The following is a 21124-nucleotide window of genomic DNA, read 5'->3' on the forward strand; positions in this document are numbered from 1 at the left end:
GAACATCTGAAGAATGAAAAGTTTATTGCTCTTTAAAATGTGTACTTGCATTATTATGCTAATCATTATGTCATAGAATGGTCTTAAAATAACAATAATATGGTTTATTGCAATCATTTCTGGAACAATATCATCCAACAAAAGGAGTTTTTCTGACAGGCCTACACATATATAGTGTTAGTATGTGTGTCTGCACTGTATTTACATGTTTGCAGTACCTGCAGGTCTGTGAGCTGCCAGGAGTCGTAGTCGGACTCGGTACACTGACGGGGGAAAGACTGCCTGAAGTCCACTTTGACCAGCTCCCAGTCTGACCTGTAGCTGATGTGGCCAAACACACTGCGAACACACACCACAGATACAAAATGAACACATAATGTAAAATGACATTCCTCCACATGTGGACATGCCAATAATATAATTGCAAATGTCAAATCTGATCTGTATCAGAAACAGCATGACTGGGATCTAGATATCACCAGTTTAACCAATAATACAGTATCCAGATTCCTCTTCCTCAAAGTCCACATCATAACATGTGAATGAAAAACTGCAATACACAATAATTCACTTATTCCCCACTAACTCTCACCACATGGCAAAGTAATCCTAAAAAGATATTTTAATCTCTATATTTAAGTTTCACATTTTGGGATAGCTAAAATGAAGCTAGAGCCAATAACCACAGAGCTTAGCTCAGTGTAAAGACTGGAAACAGAGGGGAATTGCTAACTAGGTTAAAACAAATAAAGCTCATTAATTAACATGGGTTTTGAAAACAGGTAGGACTAGATAATCTCATTTAAATCACAAATCCAATCCCTCTTTTTTGAAGACATACGAGTCATAATGTCCCTTGTTTGATGCAGTCATTGCAAGCTCCAACACACAGATAATTAACTCAGCTTTCTTGCTGCTTTACATGTGGATTAGAACTCCACTGGGAACATAAAAATGATTTTTGCTATACAATCAAACAAAGCCTTGAAATTGTACTCTTTTTGTGGCCTCTCAGAGCTGCAGTTCCCCTTCCTCTCCACTAGATGGTGATGTTTTACAGTACAATACGGGTAATGTCTACCATTCCCAATTCCTCAACTCAGCTGTCTTTTCCTTGCATGTCAGTCAGAGCATTTTTTGAAGCAGACTGATGTGACACAAGTCAGCGCCTCCGACATATGTTACTTTGCTGGTGGCAGCCTGCGATCACCTTGCAAGGCAAGCATGACTAATGTCGTCTTCGCCGTCGTCGTTAAGGGGAAGTGATGGATGTCTCAGCTGTGGTCTCACATATGCTGCCGTTTCACATTCTTATCCCTTTATCTTTGTTGTTTCTCTGGTTCATCTGATGGTCTGTCTGCTGTTCTCCAGTCTGTTTGCTCTACCTTTCTAACCTTTTTCTAACTTGATGTATTTCTAATGTTGTACTTTTCAGGGTTGAGTTCACTCGAATTACAAAAAGTCGGATTTTTCCACCGGCCAGGGCCAGATTAATTTGCTAGGGGGTCCCACTTTCTGTGCAACGTGTTTGTATACCGATGCAGGTAGTTTTGGTTTTGTGTTCTGATAATGGTCAGATATTGGAGAATTCTGCTGCCACCCCAAATGAAATTAGATCTAGCATTTTGTTTGTAGAGCTTAAAGAAGTGCAACGACAAATGAACAGCAACTTTTTTATTTTTCAGAAACAGTGTACAGGTTTTTCAGGATAATCCACAGAATTTGCCCTGAACAGTTTTCACTGGACCTACTTTCTACCAATGAAATAGTCCATGTGAAAACTGCTGACAGTATGGTCCATGGATTATCCAGAGGAACTGAAACATTGGTTCTCATGCAAAAAAAACTCATATGAACAGATTTGCACTATAGGGATATAGTTTAAGAAGGAGGAAGATTTAAGAAATTGTCCTCTTCAGCAGTTTTGTCTTACTTAGAATTTTCTGCTAGGTCAAACAAAATTCAAGAGTGGTCTAGACCCGATGCATGATGATGAACAGACTGCTATTCTCCACTGAAGACTTAAACTAGGGGTCTGTCATTCAAGATACCATTGATTGTTGAATCTCATTCCCAGGACGTCAAATACAGACGTATAATCACCTGAATGAGGGAATTGTCGTTTTTATCTACAGACACTGCTTGTAGCTTTCCATGTGCCATGTTCCTACAGTAGCCCAGACGGGACGGACCAAACACTGGCTTGGAATTTCCGACTTCCCAGTCTAATATTTCAACCAGAACGCTCCCTGAAGTCAGATTCCCTCGTAGTCGGATCAACCTCACTAACCTCGGCCTCAAAATCCAAGATGGCTGCTCCATTCGTCAAATCAGTGAAAACTCTAGTAATGTATTGTTTATTAGCATTTCTTACTTTTGTGTCAGTCATACACACATTGCTGTCAAACTTCTGTCTGTGGATGTTTGTATGAGCAAAATACAGCGCAATGTATGTTATCAACTGATATTGCTAACAATGGCTAATAGCTAACCTGGCTAGAGCTTGGTTTTCCAACTTGTTGTACAAGAACGCAGTCAACTGGGGTGTGATGGCATTCCCAGCTCTGACTTTGGACTAATTGGAACACACTCTAAAACCTACTCACTGGTCTTTTAAATGAATTTTTAATGCTATGATAAGTACAAATTCAATTCAATTCAATTCAATTCAACTTTATTTGTATAGCGTCAATTCATAACAGAAGTTATCTCAGGACACTTTTCAAATAGAGCAGGTCTAGACCGAACTCTTTAAAACATTAATTGAAATGAAATGCAGTTCAACCTTTGTTGTATTTGAGTGGCAGCAGATGTTTCAGAGGTGTATATCCTGAAACCTCAGCCCATAAAACCAAAATAGTCTACATGGCTAAATACCCCTAGGGGCAAGAAAATATGTTTCTTGTGATTCTGCTGAACCATCAACATGCCAGTCAATGGGGTTCTGCTAGATCTACAGTATTTTAGTGTACCAGTGCTTGTGTTGCAAACAGTACAATTATCACTGATAGCTTAAGCGTGAAGTGTAAAAATCAACCCTTTTTTGTTTGTGTGTTAATTCCCACCAGCGCAGAGTTAATTTAGCACTTCTTTTTCTAGATTTGAATAGCCACTCCAGAGCTGTAAGAGCTCTATTAGTGGACAAACAACACACAAAACAAAACAACATTCATCAACAGTGGGAAATTTGTTCCTTTAGCTTCCCTTATTAAAATACAGAGCCAAGAAGGAGAAAACATTACCGGAAATGTGTTTGGAAGTCTTGAGAGTTTTTGCTGCTGAATGAGATTAGGTGCCTCCTTTGAGGAAAAAATTTGTTTGTTTTTCTAAGTGGGTTTGTTACAGTACATGGTGCCGGGAACTAAAAGAGTGGAAATTGTTTGTCAGCAGCAAAATAATAAGCTGGGATGATGCTACCGTACAGCAGCATGTGCAGTATAAGCCCAGTGACAGTCTGTCCAGTCTCTGATATTTGACCAGCTGTCATTAGTATGAGTGCTGGACGATCTCTGCTCCCCCACCTGTCCTTGGTGCTAAGTCACTGCTCAAAGACTTCATTATGGGATGGCAGGCTGTGCCGTCAAAAATCGAAACTCAGTGGCAAGGAAATAGACCCTGGCTAATCTGTCAGACATGAGCTGCCCTCAACACCCCTCCTTGGCCGCCGACCCTATCTCGCCGGAGCCAGATGGGCGACGTATATGCGTGAATGTGTGTGTGAGTATCAACTCAGGGGGTGTGTGTCAGAGACATGGCAGATAATGGTGAGTGAGCCTGAGTGTTCAAGTCTCTCCTCCTTGTGTGCAACTGCCTGTCTGTGTGTGTGTGTGTGTATGTGTGTGACCATCTCTTTGCCCTTCTCAGCAGATTACAGCCTGAAGCTGGCCTTATCTCTGAGCCTAGGCCTGGAGTCTGAGATGATGTGACAAGTCTCACTCCAGCTAACTTACTGATGGAGAGATTGGGAAAAAAGAGGGAGAGAGACTGATGGAAAGACTATATATATTCTTAAAAAATATGAACTCTTGAAGTTGCCATCAACAGCTTGGGGAGGAGCTGCTGATAGCTGACATTTTGTGCATCCCCAGAAGTAAAGGACAGAAAAATCTAAATTTGAATTCAAGATGATAATTACAACAACACTATAAGCCTACAGCCATGATAGCAGCCCCATGTGGCTCCTGATTACACAACAGCAATCAAATCAAACTTTGCTGTCCTTAGATCTGAACTACTGATTCCCAACTATTTTCCCCTCCATTTCTTACAGTGTACGGCTGTGAAGGTATCACTTCAGGTCAAGAGGAGAGACTTGAAAAAAACAACCTTTAACCTGGTAGGTATATTAACATGGATGTTAACATGCTAATGTTTAAAAGTAAAAATTTGGTATTTTAGCAAATTAGCATGATAAACCCCAACAGCTAATTTGTCTGACAGCGGCCATTGCTCCGAAGGCTTCTGGAAATACGCAGTCTGGTACCTCCAACTGGCGTACGTCATAACTAACTGACTTTTTAAACCCCAAACCATGATCTTTTCCTAAATCTAACCCCGTGGATTTGATGGCTACACTTTAAGGCTGTTTAAGCATTTAATTCCTAGAAATAACATAATAATAATAAATCATTTCTATTCCATATCTAAGCAATTGAACAACCTGCATCGTATCAAAAGTGCATGAAACTGACCAGCTGACATTTTGAATATTAATACGAGAACCTGTACCAGACTGCTACTGATCTAAGCTTGATGGAGCCTGACAAAACACCAATACAGAGCAGAACCACAGAAATAAAATGTGGAGAAAAGCGAGATGGAGGGATGAGGGCAGAAGGCACGTACAGGCCTCCTCGCCCATCAACCTCTGCTGCAACGGCAATCAAACCCTCTGGAGGTGAAGAGAGAGGATGGCTTTGCAGGAAATCAGGAGTGAGACCAGCTGCTGTTAGCGCCACGAAATTGGGCTCCCCGCTCCAACAGTTCGAGAGGGAATTGTTGTGGTGGGAGAGAAACTTGAGCTCCCTTGAATGTAGAGTACGGCCAGGCAGGGCTGCCCTGTTTGACCCTCTTAGACAACTCATTAGAACCTAGCAGAGAGCAGGAAGTGTGAAGGGTGGAAAAGAGGGTTGAGCTATAGGAGGTGAAGGAGATACTGTGTGTTAATTTTTCCTTCCACAGAGCTTTCCCAATTCAATATATTGTAATTTACACTTATACTTGAATGGAAGCTCAGATTTGGAAGTGTCTCTGTAGGGATTTAAAGTCTTCAGAATTCAACTGAACTTTCTATTTATTATTCCGACAGCAGTCCTGAAATTGAACATTTCTCATGAGGAAATTGTGAATCCACTCACGTCATAACCAGGGTCTCGTCTCCTGGCTCACTCAGGAGTCCATCGACGAACACAGAGGTGCTGGTGAAGTTGTGAACAGTCCACGTCCGTCCTTCATCAATACTAAACCTGTGGAGAAACAGGCAGTGTTGACAATCACCAATATTCAAACAAAGACATTGATGAAAGTCTCCTCAGATGCAGCCCTGCACTAGACTTACTTATGGCTATATTACAAATAACACATTCCCAGGGAACTGACCATTGACTGAACCCAGCCCTTTGTCTATTGGGGATTCAAAGAGTTTGAACAGGTGATTCCAAAACTAAAACCAGTGAAATGAATGGATTATACATGATCATGTGCAGCTTACTACAATATTATCAGTTCTTCTATCCCCGAAGAGAACAGAACTTACATTTTTTAGTGGGGTTATAGGTCAGGATTAAAAAAAGCTCTGTTCAGGACAAGTGGATCCACTGTTCAGTATTTACCTATTTACTGTTTTGGAGGTTAATTTAGGCTAACGTTAGCAGCTCTGTCCTGGTCTTTATTGGATTTAGGGAAGTTTAACCAGGCTAATGATGCCTTGATAGCGTTTGCCAAACAGACCAGTTAGTCCATATCCTAAAAGCCTTTTTTCTCTTGTAATGTTAAAATTGAAACTATATTGTTACACATGTTTTTTTAAGCTAAGCATTTTCAACCAACGTATGCAGCTAATGTTAGCGAGGTAGCTAGAGCTGATCAAATCTGCTAGCAGTAATCATTCCTGCTGACAGACAGTATTATGCAATCAAGGACCAATTGAAATAAACTGCATATGCATTGGGCTTAGCAGTTGGCTGTACTCTGATGGACAGAAGACAGAAATAAAAGGTGAAGGAGTTAGGGACCATGTGACAAAGCTGCATCTTGGCCCACTAAACTACCAGGCCTGATAATGGTAGTGGATTTGTGTGTGATCTGTGATCTTGGTGTTATTGAGAATGAATTTCATTTTCTGTTTCACTGCTCTGTGTACAGTGACTTAAGGAATGAATTGTTTGAATAAATCCAATTAAAGAACCCTGATTAGTTTTGGTTGTCTGTTGAGTTGTCTCTTTAAGGAGGAGATTTTTGTTAAGAAGATTTATAGAAAATACATTTCAATTAAGACAGAGAACACTATATCCAACATAATATGACATTTTGGTCATGAAAATTGAATCTTATGAAATGTTTTCTTTTGTTGGAATGTGTGGAACTCTATATTATGATTTGTCATGTGGCCATCTTGGCTGATGTTGCTTTAGTGTCTTGTAAGCCCATATGGGCTGGGCACCACACTTAAATAAATCAACTGAAACCAGGAAAGCTATCGAAATAACAGAAATGTAAACATTTAAAAGTGCTTTGATGAAAATGGGATAATCCTTCCTATGTAACAGTAATTGATATTTCTGTTTCCTGCAATCCAAACTCAAAATGAAAAGGCTGAGACAGACAAAGCAAGCCATCTGCTCTGCTTTATTCACTGTGCTGACGACTCCTGCAGTCAACAGTGGCAGCAGCGCTGAGTAAATGTGACTTTGTGATGGAGGGGGATCAATGTGGAATCGAGCAGTGTGTGGCTCGCACTGCGGGTTGTGTTTGGTAATGATGTGCTAACAAGGACTACAATGTGATAATCAGGTAAACATGCACAGTTACAAGGAAACAGAATGGATAAACAAAGGTACTAAAGACTCTGTTGCTATGGTAAAGGCTTGTGTATGCTTCAAACAAAGTGCTTGTCAGATTGTCCAACAGCGTCTGAGACCAGCTTTCCAAAGGCAGAATCAGGAGAGTGCTGGTTCCGACAATTTTGTAACTTGTCCAAAGTAGTAGACGGGTTTGAATTATCCTCAAACTCACTTTATCCGTTCTTCACACAACTTCTTCTGTTACTTTCCACATGCACCTCAAGAAACCTGCCAAGAAGGGACAGGAGTGTCCCCATTCATACAAAATGTCACTTTGAGACTACAAACAGAAGCAGGATTCTTGCAGAGAGATCATATAGGTAGTGTGACGCAGCTGGGAGGATGAAAACTTCAATTGTGCTCAGTCGGAATAGCTATAAACACTTTCACCCTTAGAGATTTGATCACATTGTACGGTGTTTCTTTGAAGCATACTCAGACTTTAACTGTCATTCAGACTGATGATAAAATTCCATACAAAACTAATTAGTAACCCCTTCTTCTTATCAGTGACTACTGGGGAGTTACCATTGAGCAAGGCACTAAAGTAATTCGATCCATAAGGCATCAGCTGGACTACAACAGCCTTCTATATGCAGACGTCCTCAGTCACCCATCCAATTATATCTCATTTCCTCCAGCTAATACCCGAGGAATTATTGGAAATGGATGGAGTGATAACCCTGTAATCAAATAGATTAGGGGGCCAAACTTATAATTATGCTCCATGCCACACACAAGCTTTTACTCCATTCCTCCACTGCTACGAAGAAACCTAAAACAAGACTTATTTTACATGGAGCTAATCATAAATCATAAATGTACATAACACAATCCTGTCCAGCCGGCGCATTGTGGTGGCATCTCATTTCTCAGCCTGCTAGCTTTTTTATAATTAACTGATATGAATGCATTGTATGAGTTACCCATTGTAAAAAAACAACCCACTCCATTCAGTTTGAGTGAGCCGATGAGAGGAGCTGGGGAATTACCTGAAATGATTTGAGTGTGTGTGTGCGCATGCACACTTGTCACTTTTAAAATTCTAGATGCGACACTTTTCAAGTGGCCGTGAAAATGGCATTGCTGTGATGCACACAGTTGTAGATATCCTACCCCCGCATGGGAACATGGTGTAATTATTTCAGAGAGTCAAAGGCAAAGCAGTGTTGGGGAAGAAGTCTTGTTTTCAGGATGTGGATAGATTTTTTGGAGTATCATGAATGTCTAAATGTTGAGGACTTGACTTAGTGAAGGAGCATTTTAGGTCAAGAAGAGTTCTTAACAGAGACACGTACTGGCTCTCCTCTCAACTCCTCTCTTGCTAAAGCTTGCCATGTCCTCAGTCTCTTTCTGTCTATTGCTATATTCCTCTTTCTCTGTCCTTCCTGCCCTTCCCTTTCTTACTATCAGCTCTGCTTATTTCTGTCTGGGAGGTTAAAACACACCACACAGACTCATTAACAACTCCACACTAGACCTTGTATGAAGAATAAAAAACAATGCTGCTTCTATAGCTTGAAAGGTCTACTGAAGCTTTGACCACACCCATAATCACAGCTGGGTGCTTCGCAGGGTGTAAAAAGCAACCGAATGCCAGACTTGCAAAACACTACTGGATGATTTGGAAAATCCCTGATTATGTTCAATGCCAATGTTTTAAATTTATTCTAAAATCTCTGTTCATAGCAACTACAGTATCATTAGGCCTTTTTACACAGAGATCCTGTAATAGCGCTGTAAAGAACACCGGCTTTCTTTCTTTACACTGAACCAAACAACACCACTATAATGCCACCCCAGTATGTGATTTTAGAAAGCACACCAGACGCAAAAGAGGCGCTTCTGGGGCCTCTACTTCAATAACTGTACAACGTAAGCGGAAATCATAACAATGGTGTTCCAGCAGTTAAGAAGCAACACACAGGAGCCCTACTTTGGTTTTGGGAAGCTGCTGCCTTTATTCACTGACAAACTGTACAGTTTCACAACAGTGAACCTCCATTCAATATCTGGTAATGGTAATGGTAAATGGACCTGTACTTGCATAGCTTTCGACCACTCAAAGTGCTTTTACACTGCGTGCCACATTCACCCTTTCGCACAAATTCACTCAATGATGGCAAAGTCCATCAAACAGTAACTAACTCATTCATACACATTCACACACCGATGCACAGCATCGGGAGCAATTTGGGGTTCAGTATCTTGCTCAAGGATATTTCGACATGTGGTGGCAGGAGCCGGGGATCGGACTAACAAGCTTCTGATTAGAGGACGACCAGCTCTTCCTCTGAGCCACAGCCACAGAACAAAATGTACATAGGTGGAATAACAGTGAAACATTCCCGCCTTGAACAGGCTAGGGAAATATCATAGATCGTGGACAATGAAAACAAAAAACAAACAATAACAATCTCCAGTCTCCTTTATATATGTTACACCACTACCCCAACCTCCACACATATACCTCGCTACACAGTCAGGTTCAATATGAACTGAACTGCTAGGAATGCAATGATGGTGGAAAGAGTATTCAGCTACCACAAGTTTGATTAAGCAAGATTATTTGCCTGGATGTGTTTTGGTTGATTAGGTGACACCTATGGTTACTGGTAGTAATAGCAACTGAATTTTAATAATAAAGGACCAAAAGTTGTATTTAAAATGCGGCCTGGGAGGTTTAAGGTGCTGAACCACAACATCCAGTTTGGCCATTCATTCCCCAATTATCTCTCTCCTCTCATCCATTGACTATGAAAGACAGCCCAAAATGTACCCTGAAAAAGAAAATAAATGCAACAGAAAAAGAGTATTCTGTGCATCTGTTTTCAGTGCAGTGCAATGTTTCAATGAAACAGACAAAAAAATAAATATGCTGTCCAACACAGGCTGTTGCATCATGTCCAGGATACTGGAAACCAATACCAATGGGTACTACAACATAGAGAGGCAGCAGACTGGAAATATATTGAACAGCTACACAAAAAATGCATCATGGCTGAATGTTTGCTGCTGGGTACCTGTTAACACCCTGTTCCTCTCCCTCTCTGTGCATTTTTTTGCATTTTTTTGGGATACTACCGGTTTGCTTTGTGGTCATGTAATTAAACACAAACATATTTAAGAATATGCATCTTGAGAGCAAACAATTAGACTTCAGACAAAATTCTGTTCTACAAGAGAGACGAGTAAGCCTGCTAATTAGAGCAGACATCCAACAGAGACATGTACCGAAGATGCAATAAATCAATGTGAAAAATTCTGGAATAACAGTGCTGTTCCATCATTAGTTTTTTGGCTCAAGAACAATTCTTTTCAGTCTTCACGGCTAAAATGTGTTGCTCTCACACTTAATGCTGTTCTCTATTATGGAGCAGTTGAGGAAGAAAGAATTATTGGGGGTCATGGAACTCCGAATAACAGTAATTCTGGCTCTGAAATGGAACGAAGGCCAGGGAGAGTTTTGGAAGCCAGAAATCTCAGCACCTGATGAGGTGATAACATTACGGTGTGTAATGAAGTGGTAAAAACTGTGCTTGTTTCACTGGTGAAAAGTTGTCTTTTCTTACACTTTCTCATGCTTTCACAGCTCTCTGTGGCTCTTTATGAGATGTTTTCTACCACACTGCCAGAGCTTTTGGGGTTATTGATTTAGCTGAGGCATGAAGGAGGGTAAAATGTGAAGGACAACACTCTGCAGTCTTTCACCGGGAGACAGACGAGGGCCCATCTAAAAGGTCATTTGATTTAGGTCTGTGATAAATGTTTTTCTGAGTACTCCCTTATCTATGGTTTCTCATTATTTCATCCTTATTTATTAAGGTCGATGAGATAACATCTTGCTGAGCTTGAAATTGTCTGCATGAGCTGTGGGGAGAGAGGGGGATGATCTTCAATGATTTTGAAGGGTACAGTACTGGACTGATCTGTCCCTGTGCTGTAAAAATATACCGGATGGCTCAAAGGGGGGGACGTCAGTTTATGTAGGTTAAAGAGAGACAAAGCCTGCATAGACGGGAGCTAAGGATGGACGGATGGCTCAAAGACACACTGACTTTTATCTATCATGTGTGAAACCAAAAGTCAATGTTAAGTTATTTTAATTCACATATGTGTTTAATCCTATTGCAAAGAGTTTTTTACTAACTAACTTTGGTCTCAGTTTGACACTGATGCCCCTATATGCCCACCAGCAGGAAGATTGGTTATAGTAATTGTTGATTTTAGCCCAGCTTTTGGTTTGTGTTATGACTATTGTATGATTTATAAATGTTTTTTTTTTCATTTTATACTATATATGTTCTTATTTATTGTATTCACTTTTAGAATTTTTATTTTATATCATATTATATTTTTTCATTTTATACATTTTAATTTAGAACCTCTAGTTTTTTACTTTTTTGAGTGTACTGGTCTACCATTGTTTTCATATTTATATATATATATTTCGTCAGACACCTTCAGGTTCAAGTACTTTGAAATGCACTGACCTGTATCAAATGTGCAATACAAATAAAGGCACATTGACTAATTGACTGCCAGAGGAGTCAAATGGCTGATCCACTAGTAGTGATCAATACTAGAATAAATACTATGAATTAACCTGCATCACATCTATCATATCAGAGGTGGATGATGCTAAATGCTTTTAATAAAAGGTCAACAATATAATGATCACAGTCTGTTAAAAGATGTCTTACAGCAGTAAGGTTTTCTATTGATTATTGTTGACATAACAATAACCTTACTTGAGTATCTTGAGGGGAATAGAGGTGTCCTTAATGGCAACAATGACCCCACCGTGGTCCAGGTACAGGATGTGATGCTCCTCCTCGAAAACCTTGAAAGAAATGACATCAAAAGCTTGGGGTGGAATTTCCAAATCATGAAAAGATTTTTTTAGTTTGGGGCAAAAGAAAACTGGACAGATGCATTTTATATCTCCTCAGATTGTGTAACTTTCATGAGAGCAGAGGCAAAGTGTAGAGAAGGTTAGGGGGAACAGAGGGACGTGGTAGTATGGAGAGGGAAAAAAAGAAGAAGCAAGGGAGGACGTGATGTACCTGTCTCCACGTCTTCCCGCAGTCTGAAGTGATGTACATCTCTTCCTTATACTCTACTAGCTTGGAGCCAAGGTTACCTGAAGGAAAAAAGAGGAATTGAAAATTTCATCAGGCAGGGAGACTCGTATGACGCATGCAACAACAACAGATTCAAAGAGAGGGAAGAACACAGAGAGAACAGATGTGAGGAGACTAGATAGTGAAAAACCAAAGAGGGAGGAAGTCGCATAGTAGGGGATGCTCCCTTTTATTGCTTCACTTTTATTTGTAATTATTTACTGAATGGTAATGGGACTTCTATAACATAATAAATTCTATAATATTCTATATTGTCAGCATTTCATAAGAGATTAGTCTTTTCTATGGAGGCCCATGACTGCCCAGAGAAGAAAAACAGAAATGATAAAGTTAGCACTGATAAGTCAGAACTATGACATACTTATAAATATCAAAGATTCTATATTATATTAAATATTGACCCTCTAAGTAAAAGAGATTAAACACTAAGTCATAATTATGGGATAAATGATATAAACAATTGAACAAAGTCAAAATGTTCAGAAACCAAGCCAACCAACTGACTTTAAAAATGTGTACCTTTCACTTAGGTCATCATGCACTTTTAATGCTAAGTTTCTATTTGGGGACCCCCCTACCCGCTTTAACTGCTCAAAAAGGTACTTAACATTGTTTATCAGTTTGATACTTTTCATAATTTTATGCAAATTAATTATAATGATTAATCATTTGGGCTGCTGACAAGTTTCAGAAGTCTGCTACAGAAAATGACACATCAATTATTTCCCACCACTTGCGTTCATCTGAAAATCAAACAGTTGAAATATTGTGTTGACCTTGCGTAACATCTCTATCTATCTATTTACTACAGCAATCCCATATGCATATAAATGTACATGAAAATTGTATATTACTGAGCAATACTGATTTATTTTAGTTTTGTCATTAGTAACATTTAGGTGTTAGTTTTTTTTCTGGCAGAAATGGGCTTTCATAGCAGTCAGAGATACAAGGCATGACCTATATAGCTTATATAGCTTATTTTCCTTATCTCATAAACAGACACATACAGCTTACTTATCTTAACTTTGTTTTTTTATTTTTGCTTTCTGCCAGGAGTGCCCGTGCACAAACAAACATAGTGAAAAAATTCAATAAGTGAAATTGCTGGCGGTTCAGAGAATCCTCTGTGTGTTAGAGAGCCCAGGCATGAAGCAATGTGGTTTTATACTCCACCATCGCGCAGACAGAAAGCACTACTTGTGTCAAAGCTCTTCTCAGGGTAAATAGCAGTTTGTCGCTGGAGGAGTGGCACCTTTTAGCACAGCAGCGTGGACTGTTTGCATGTAATGGAAGCGTTACTGTAGAGGCTGCCGACAAAAACAAACCACGCTGGCTGACACACACACAACAACACACATGGGCATATAACACACACAACAAACATTAGGGTTGTGAGAAAATGTTGATACTGTTTTTTTTTTGTATTATGTTTTGTGATGTTGTATTGATTTTTTAAAAACACTATCGATTTTTGTGTTTTAAGTTCCAACCACTAGATAGCAGTGTTATGAACACAGACAAGTAATCTGATGTTACAGGGACTGTGATAAATACAAATGCAAATCCAACTGTTAAATACAAAAAGTAAAAAGTTATACTATGACTTGATTTATACTAGGATTTTACCTAAAATTAGCTTAAAAATATCTCAATATATCACCTTACAGTATTGCAATATATTGGTTTATAACTCCTGTATCATGATACGTCCCGTATTGCCAGATTGCCAATACATAGCCTTATTCCATATACAGCATTATAGTGCCCTAGTGCCTTTTCTACTTTGTATCTAGATTAGGACTGCCACTATTGATTAATTAAGTAATCAAGTATTCTACCAATTATTCCATCAATTAATTGAGTAATTGGATAAGAAATACTTTTGCTTTATGAAAGCAATAGTAGCAAAGCAATACAGTAATAGTAAAAAGTAAATAGAGAAAATGTATTTTTTTTACAGCGGAGGAATGGCTTCTGTCGTACCCACACTGTACTGCTTGTGGAGTATTTTCAAAGTGGGATATTTTTTTTTACTTAAGTAAAAGGATCCGATCCTTCCTCCACCCACAGCCTAACTTCACCTGGGTTACCAGCCCAGCCTTTCCCTTTAAGAAAGGTGGGCTCGTGGGTAACCTGTGCCGGTTTGTTGTGGGAAGTGAGTCTTTTCCGCTGTGAGGGTGAGGGGTAGTAACGTTAGGTTGCAGTATAATATAAGCTAGTTGTGTTTTACAGCAGACTCTCTGTACAGAGGTTCTTTACTTTAGTCATTTGTAGATTTTTTGTAATCAAGTTACTGGATTCACTTGAGGAATTCTTTCAGCCCTAATCTAGATATGAATTAGTTATACAATGCTAAATTAGTAATAAGTTCAGAATCAGTACAGCAGAATGTGCCGTAGTATGTTTACAGATCTATACAGTGTAAACTGGCCAATGCATGTTCGGCCACCCCCAGAAGTGGGTTAGTTAATGAAGCTTTTGAGCTGGTATTTGTTGGTTTTGCTGAAATCTGAAGTGATACAAGGTATAGGGTGCACCATATTTGGCAAAACACCACATACAGTTGCTTGGCAGCAGCATCTTAGGCTGAATTTTAGTAGGTTTCTATTAGCATGATAATGGCAATGTCTACAGAAAGCAATATCCACACTAAGTCACATAAATACTATTTATATTACTATATCATTACGTTTTATAAAAAACAGAGATATGTTATATCTATTTAGTTATTACTACCTATGAATTTTATTTGATATCTCAATTTAAGTATTCAAGAAAAGATTCTCTTTTCTCTAGTAGAGTGGGGTCTTATCAGTATCTTTTGCTCTGGAGACTCACCAGCACCCATGATGAGACCTGGAGCAGAGTCTTTGGTGTGGACAGTCCCAGACACGTAGGGGTTGTCTGCCCAGCGTAGGTGGAGGTGAAGGTGACAATCCGGCTGCAGAACAGAAACATGCAGACAGAATTTCATGTGAGGATAAAAGAGTCACTCTCACACAGTATATATACACACCGATCCACCATCTAATAGGATGTTTCACAGTGGATCCGTAACAGTGAGTTTTAATATAAGAAAATGTCACTTCATTGAAATGGTTGGTGAACTGAAAACCCTCAGTCATGTTTAATGAGTCTTACCACACAGATACCTGATAATCCTGCTGCAAATACAGCTCAGTGTGGGGATTCAGTGCTCTTAATCAAATTTAACATGGGGAAAGATCTTTAGTGGTAGCTAATTCATTTCAAATGAGAGAATGAGACGATGCAAACATTTGTCAGAGGCAGAGCCGCTCTGGATCTTGTTGCTTTAAACCTCAAAGAGGCTGAGCTGAAGACTGTTCTGCAAAGCTTTCTGTCACAAATAACACTGAACCATGCAGATTATTTTGTATTTACTAGCAGAGAATTTGTTTGGTGACAATTTATCAGGGAACCATAATTGAAATGACACTTATTGTGATAGGACAGTCCGTCACCATGTCAGGTCTGTAGTACATTTGAATCACAAGATCTTGTTTGCAGACAGAATTACAAGAATTAAAGTAACTTCTGGTCTAATAGCTCCAGTCTTCAGAGACGTACATTTAATTAAAAGTTAATGGAGTCTAATCAGCAATGTCTTCTCTGATTTAACACTCCCCTTTACAGGAATTACCTGTGTTACATTACTGCTGACCGTTTCCCGCCCCTTTTCACTCTGTGCTCCAATAACAGTTGAGCAAGCCTCAGTAAGAACCTGAGTCAACTTCCTCCTTTCCTGTACTTAAATTGCTATGTGCTATGCTTGTCTGTGTTGAAAAGGCAACCACATTTTGAAGATGGTTAAAAGATAAAAGGGACATATAGTCACATCTTAAATGAGTTAACGTTAAAACATTAACTAACAATTTGCTTAAATTAGCTTGCTAGTTAGCTAGCATTTTATCTTTTAACCATCTTTAAAATGTGGTTGTCTTGGCTAGGGAATCCACCGCAATGAACATCATGTCTGCTTTTATTTTGGTCAAAGTGACATTGGATATATTATGTAGTAATATAAGTTATTAGCCCAGTAGCCCCGATTTTAAACACTGCTCCTGCCCCTCACCCACCAGCATGTAGGAGTTTCATCCCTTACCATTACATTTTATCAAATCGTCTCTGAGTCCTGACTGATCTGAAGTCTCCTAGAGATTCTGTTTCAGTGTGATGAAAACACACAAGGCTATAACACACAAAACTGGCATGTGTTAAAGGATAACTCTGGTATTTTTCAACCAGTATTGAGCAAGAGCACTGCGGTCGGCGATCACGCAACTGGCTGCAATGTGAGCACTTTGCACTGTCAATGTACGTCCATTAAACTGGCTCGTTCTTTCCACTGAAAGGCTCAGATTGTAGTTGAAGATTGAAGTGTCTGACAACATTATAGAAAGGATTCAACAGATAAACCTTTTGCTAAAGAGTATGATCCTTTTTGTTTAACAAAAAACAGCAGTGTTCAAAGCCACCAGACTCCATTGTCAAAAATGTCATTTTTCTTGGAACATTGGAAGACTTATGTCAAACGACCTTTCAAAACCTAAACCTTAACTCATCGGGTTAGATCATGTGAAAACATAGGGAGAGGAGCAAGAGGGAGGTCGGGCATCTGAGAGGCAGCAGAGAGGAAAAGCACGTAGAGCCAGAATCTTATATTTTGTTCTCCTACATTTCCCATGCTTTCTGACGAGCCTCAGACCATATGTGTTTCAGAGTGTGTGTGTTAGCAGCTCATATTTCCTGTGTTCTGTATTCATAGCCATGGCAATCTCATTTCAAGGAGAACACTAAATACCTGCTTTATACAGTACTTGTGGTACTTTCCAACACTGGATTAAATGCAGATTGTGGGCATTAATCATTCTCACATTATGATAAACTGCTTCTGTGTATAGAAGAGGTCATTACTCTCTGCCAGACTGTGTCAGGTGGTAAGGTAATGGATACAGCTGACAGAGTTTGCCTGATACAGTCACACATTAGATAGTACATCCAATATGTGGCTGTGTCTAGCTCGGTGACTTAGGATGTCAGTAAGATGATATGTGTAATGCCAGTGTCTGACCGATGGACGCAAAGACGGGACTTCAGAAGAGCTTATTTTCTTTGCAAGGCTGTTAGTTTGAGGTATGGATAAGGACAAAGAGAAGAAGAGGTCAATATCGGAGCCATGTGTCTCACCAATGGTAAACAAATCTAAAGCTGATATCCATGTCCCCCTTCAAATCTGTCAGCTGACTAGAGCGATGGTTTAAATAAAGGATCGGACTTGCTCCCTCTGTGAGGTGTGATGTATGGATATCAGACTGTGGTTGACTCATTTCTCTTTGCTGTCTAGCCCCGCAGTGGCAATTTTGACAAGATGAATGAAAGAGCCAGGTACTCATCCTTCCTTCTCTAACGTTGTGTTCATAATCTGAACTACCTGGTTGACAGGTTCCAATTTGACTGAGTGCAGACACAAAGTTTGAACACATTGTAATGGTAGAATTATCTAGTATTTGCAGCCTGGGAAGTGCATTTTCCATCACTGTAGTAGTATGTCAATAAAATGTGTATAAAATGAATGTCAAAACATTTCTGACAATTTCAGACTGTCGCCCCCCAGCTTTAGTATGAGAAAAGAAACTGGCAGACAGGCACTGACCCTGTCTCCGGTTCTGGTTCCTTGTCAAAGTGGCTTAAATCCTCACACTTCCCCTTTTCCCTGCTTCTAACACATCAACTTTAAGGACAAAATGTTCACTTGCTGCCTAATATATCCCACCCACTGACAGCCATGATAACCAGATAATCAGTGTTATTCACCTCAACTGTCAGTGCTCATAATGTTATGGCTGATGTGTAGATCCAACTCTTACATCTGTGAGTTAAATATGAGGCTACAGCCAGCAGTCAGTTAGCTAAAAATTTTACTGATTGAACAATTGCCTGTCAAGCCAAAGTACACAAAGAAGCTGTCAGCTGATGAGTTGGTCAGCTTTATTCAGCCAATAATATTCCTGACTAGTTGTTGTTGCTTTAATGAGGACATAGGGTAAATGCAAACACATTCATTTGACTAAATAAAGGACAAAAAAGTATGAAGGATTTTTTGCGGGGTCACTGCTTACCGCTTTGCAGCTGATCTGCTTGCCATTCATGTCAGTAGAGGGTGGAGCCAAGGGTTCCCAGTCTCTTCCTTTGTTGTAGGTGATGAGGGTTGTCACTTTCCCATCAATCTTCTGATTGGCCAGGAAGACTCCTTTGATACCACGTACCTAGGAAACAGACCAAGTAAAGCTTCAGCTGTAAAACCCCTGTGTGTACTGAAATGAACAAGGGTGAATGCATTATTTATTCTCTAAAAAGTTCCGTTGTCTCAGTTTAATGTAGTAACTGGATCTTCAAATTGTAATTTTCCTAACATAGGCACTGAATATGGACTGAGGGGGGAATGTGGGTAATTTATGTCTGGGTAGAATTCTTAAAAGAAAATTGAAAAATATAACTGCTGTAACTGGACTGTAACTCTACCTTGAACTATACAGCTAGATTTAGAATGTTAACCAGAATATAAGTGTCAGCAGTGGTTGAGACAATGTGTGTTACTTTAAAGGCAGTAAGGTAACCACTGACACAGAAACTACAGGGCTGTAAAAATTTAATTCACTGAAATCAATACATAGTGCATGGTTTTTGCGGCTGTGAGGTTGATAGCTACAGGCTCTGAAGTTGAAAAATTAAACAGCAAGACGATGGTGAAGACTGTGCAGACAGACACTTAAACAGAGCCAGGCAGAAAGTCAGACATGTCTCCATCCGCAGACTACCCCAGCTCCCTTTGCTATCTATTATGTAGCACTGATGTTTATGGAGTGAAACAAGGTAATTGTTTAAATCAGAGTACATAAGCCTGCTTGTATCCTCTCTGGACTGCTGGCTTCTCTCCTTTCTGTCTGCACCTCTTCATCTCTCCACATCTATTCAGCACTTCATCTCCTTCTCTTCATTTTTTGCTCCTGCTGCATCAAGTCTTTATCCATCCACTGTATGTTATTTTCCTCTCTATCTCTATCTACAGCATGTGATGAGAGTATAGCCTGGAGCGAGGGATGAGAGAGAAGGAGGAAATGAGTTCTGTAGTGAGGGCCTTTGCCTCCATGGTCCGCAGCCTCTTCTCTTTAGTCCATCAATTCCTCTCTCCTTCTCCCTCATCTTCGTTTCATGTCGCCCACGCACATTGATCTACAGTAGACACCTTCCCAAAACACTCAGGTGACACAGAGATGTACAATAGCTTGACAGCTGAAACATACCAAGCAAGGGAAGGCAAGGCTAACACAGGAACATCAGGCTGAGTCCTTAAACAGTCTTCATAATTAATGCAAGATTGCTTTCAGAAAAGAAGAAATCAATGGTTGAATGCATTCTTAAGATCCATTTAGAGGAAAAGCTGCCATGTATCTGCATATTTTTGGCCACATAATGGAGGGTGATCTTGATCTTTTTTTCTTTTTAAGCCTTTCAAAAACCCAAAACACAAGAGCTTAAGTGTAAGAAATGGATAATTACCATCTACAACTTAGCATTACTCTAAGTCAAAGCTTAGTATAGAGTTATAATAGAGCTATATGTTGCATTAAAAAAGCCACTACTGTGTAGTATTTCTCTATAATTCCAGTTTAGGGAATCGTTACGTTTGTCCTCGTCCTAAAAGCCTTTTCACCTATATTGTTTAAAGTGAAAACAAACTGTGAAAATATGAATAAGTAAGTAAGCTGGGCAGTCAAACTTTGTAATACAAGTCATCCAGAAACGTTATAAAGTCAGCCAATGACAACGTTTTCAGGTAACATTAGCTTAATTAGCAATCTAGCTACAGCTGATAGAATCTGCCAGCAACAGTTATCGTCTCAGCCAAATCAATGACTGCAGGCCTGAAAGGAGAAGTCTGCTTTTATCTACCCCTGTCTGAAATGAAGGACCCATTGTTTCAAACATTACTGAGAATTCTGAGTGGTCAACCTGCCTCTGTTATCATAATGTTATAAGGAGTTCGGTCTTAACCTGCTCTATTTGAAAAGTGTCCTGAGATAACTTCTGTTATGAATTGGCGTTATACAAATAAAATTGAAAAATTGAATTGAATTGAAACGGAAAATTGTAAACTGGGGGCTGGGAATAGCAAATTGTCAAATGCCCGAGTTGTTTTTATGGTCATGAGTTGGGATAGGTTGGAAGTAGTAGTCTCTTTACAAACTTAAGTTGTCAGTGTATAATTTTCTTCTATCTGACACACAAGAGCTAACTATACCTTCAGTATCCGCAAGGGTTTCAGGTGGCAGCAGCCTAAAGTTTACTTTTGGGTCTTGTTCATGTATGACATGATGAGTGTAAGGATGGTGAGATGAATGTCCTTCAGTGCCTGGGTATACCCTTGTGAACGAGATAAGGAGTCTAATATTATATCTGGAAGGAGAGTAGAATCCCTGCTCCACTGCACTGAAAGGAGCCAGTTGAGATTGTTCAGGCATCTGATTAGGATAGCTCCCAGATGCTCCCCAGTGGAGGTATTCCTGGCATACCCAACTGGGAGGAGAGTGAGGGATTACATATGCCATTTATCCTGGGTGCCCTAATAAGCACTGGAAGATGGCTAGATGAACAGATCTGCATATGATCTGCTGGGTTGATTACCATGATACATTATACACTTCCTGCACAGTGCAGGAATTTTCTGGAAATGGGAGAAACAACTCCCTTTCATTTGGCATGTCTTGTTGTCACTCACTCAAAACCGCTGGCCTTTATAAAAAAAAAAACACTGCTTTTGCTGAAGTGCTTTCGTGGCAATGATAGAACAGTCTTCTGAAAGACAGCAACCTCTTTTTGGTGTGACAAACACAG

General features: G+C 39.7%; 1 protein-coding gene across 7 annotated transcripts in view; it reads right to left on the reverse strand.

The window, feature by feature from the left end:
- The window catches only part of sorcs2 (sortilin-related VPS10 domain containing receptor 2), a 310217-nt gene that overhangs the window by 13018 nt on the left and 276075 nt on the right, over positions 1–21124 (reverse strand). For all 7 annotated transcript variants that reach the window (XM_051375297.1, XM_051375294.1, XM_051375296.1 and 4 more), the window contains exons 10-15: positions 18349–18495; positions 15047–15149; positions 12128–12204; positions 11813–11904; positions 5358–5465; positions 219–339 (exon numbers count right to left, since the gene is read on the reverse strand). In XM_051375297.1, the coding sequence (XP_051231257.1) occupies positions 219–339; positions 5358–5465; positions 11813–11904; positions 12128–12204; positions 15047–15149; positions 18349–18495 (648 nt within the window). The remainder of the gene's footprint in view (positions 1–218; positions 340–5357; positions 5466–11812; positions 11905–12127; positions 12205–15046; positions 15150–18348; positions 18496–21124) is intronic.

Source organism: Dicentrarchus labrax, unplaced genomic scaffold (genome assembly GCF_905237075.1).
Source record: "Dicentrarchus labrax unplaced genomic scaffold, dlabrax2021, whole genome shotgun sequence".
Lineage (NCBI taxonomy): Eukaryota > Metazoa > Chordata > Actinopteri > Moronidae > Dicentrarchus > Dicentrarchus labrax.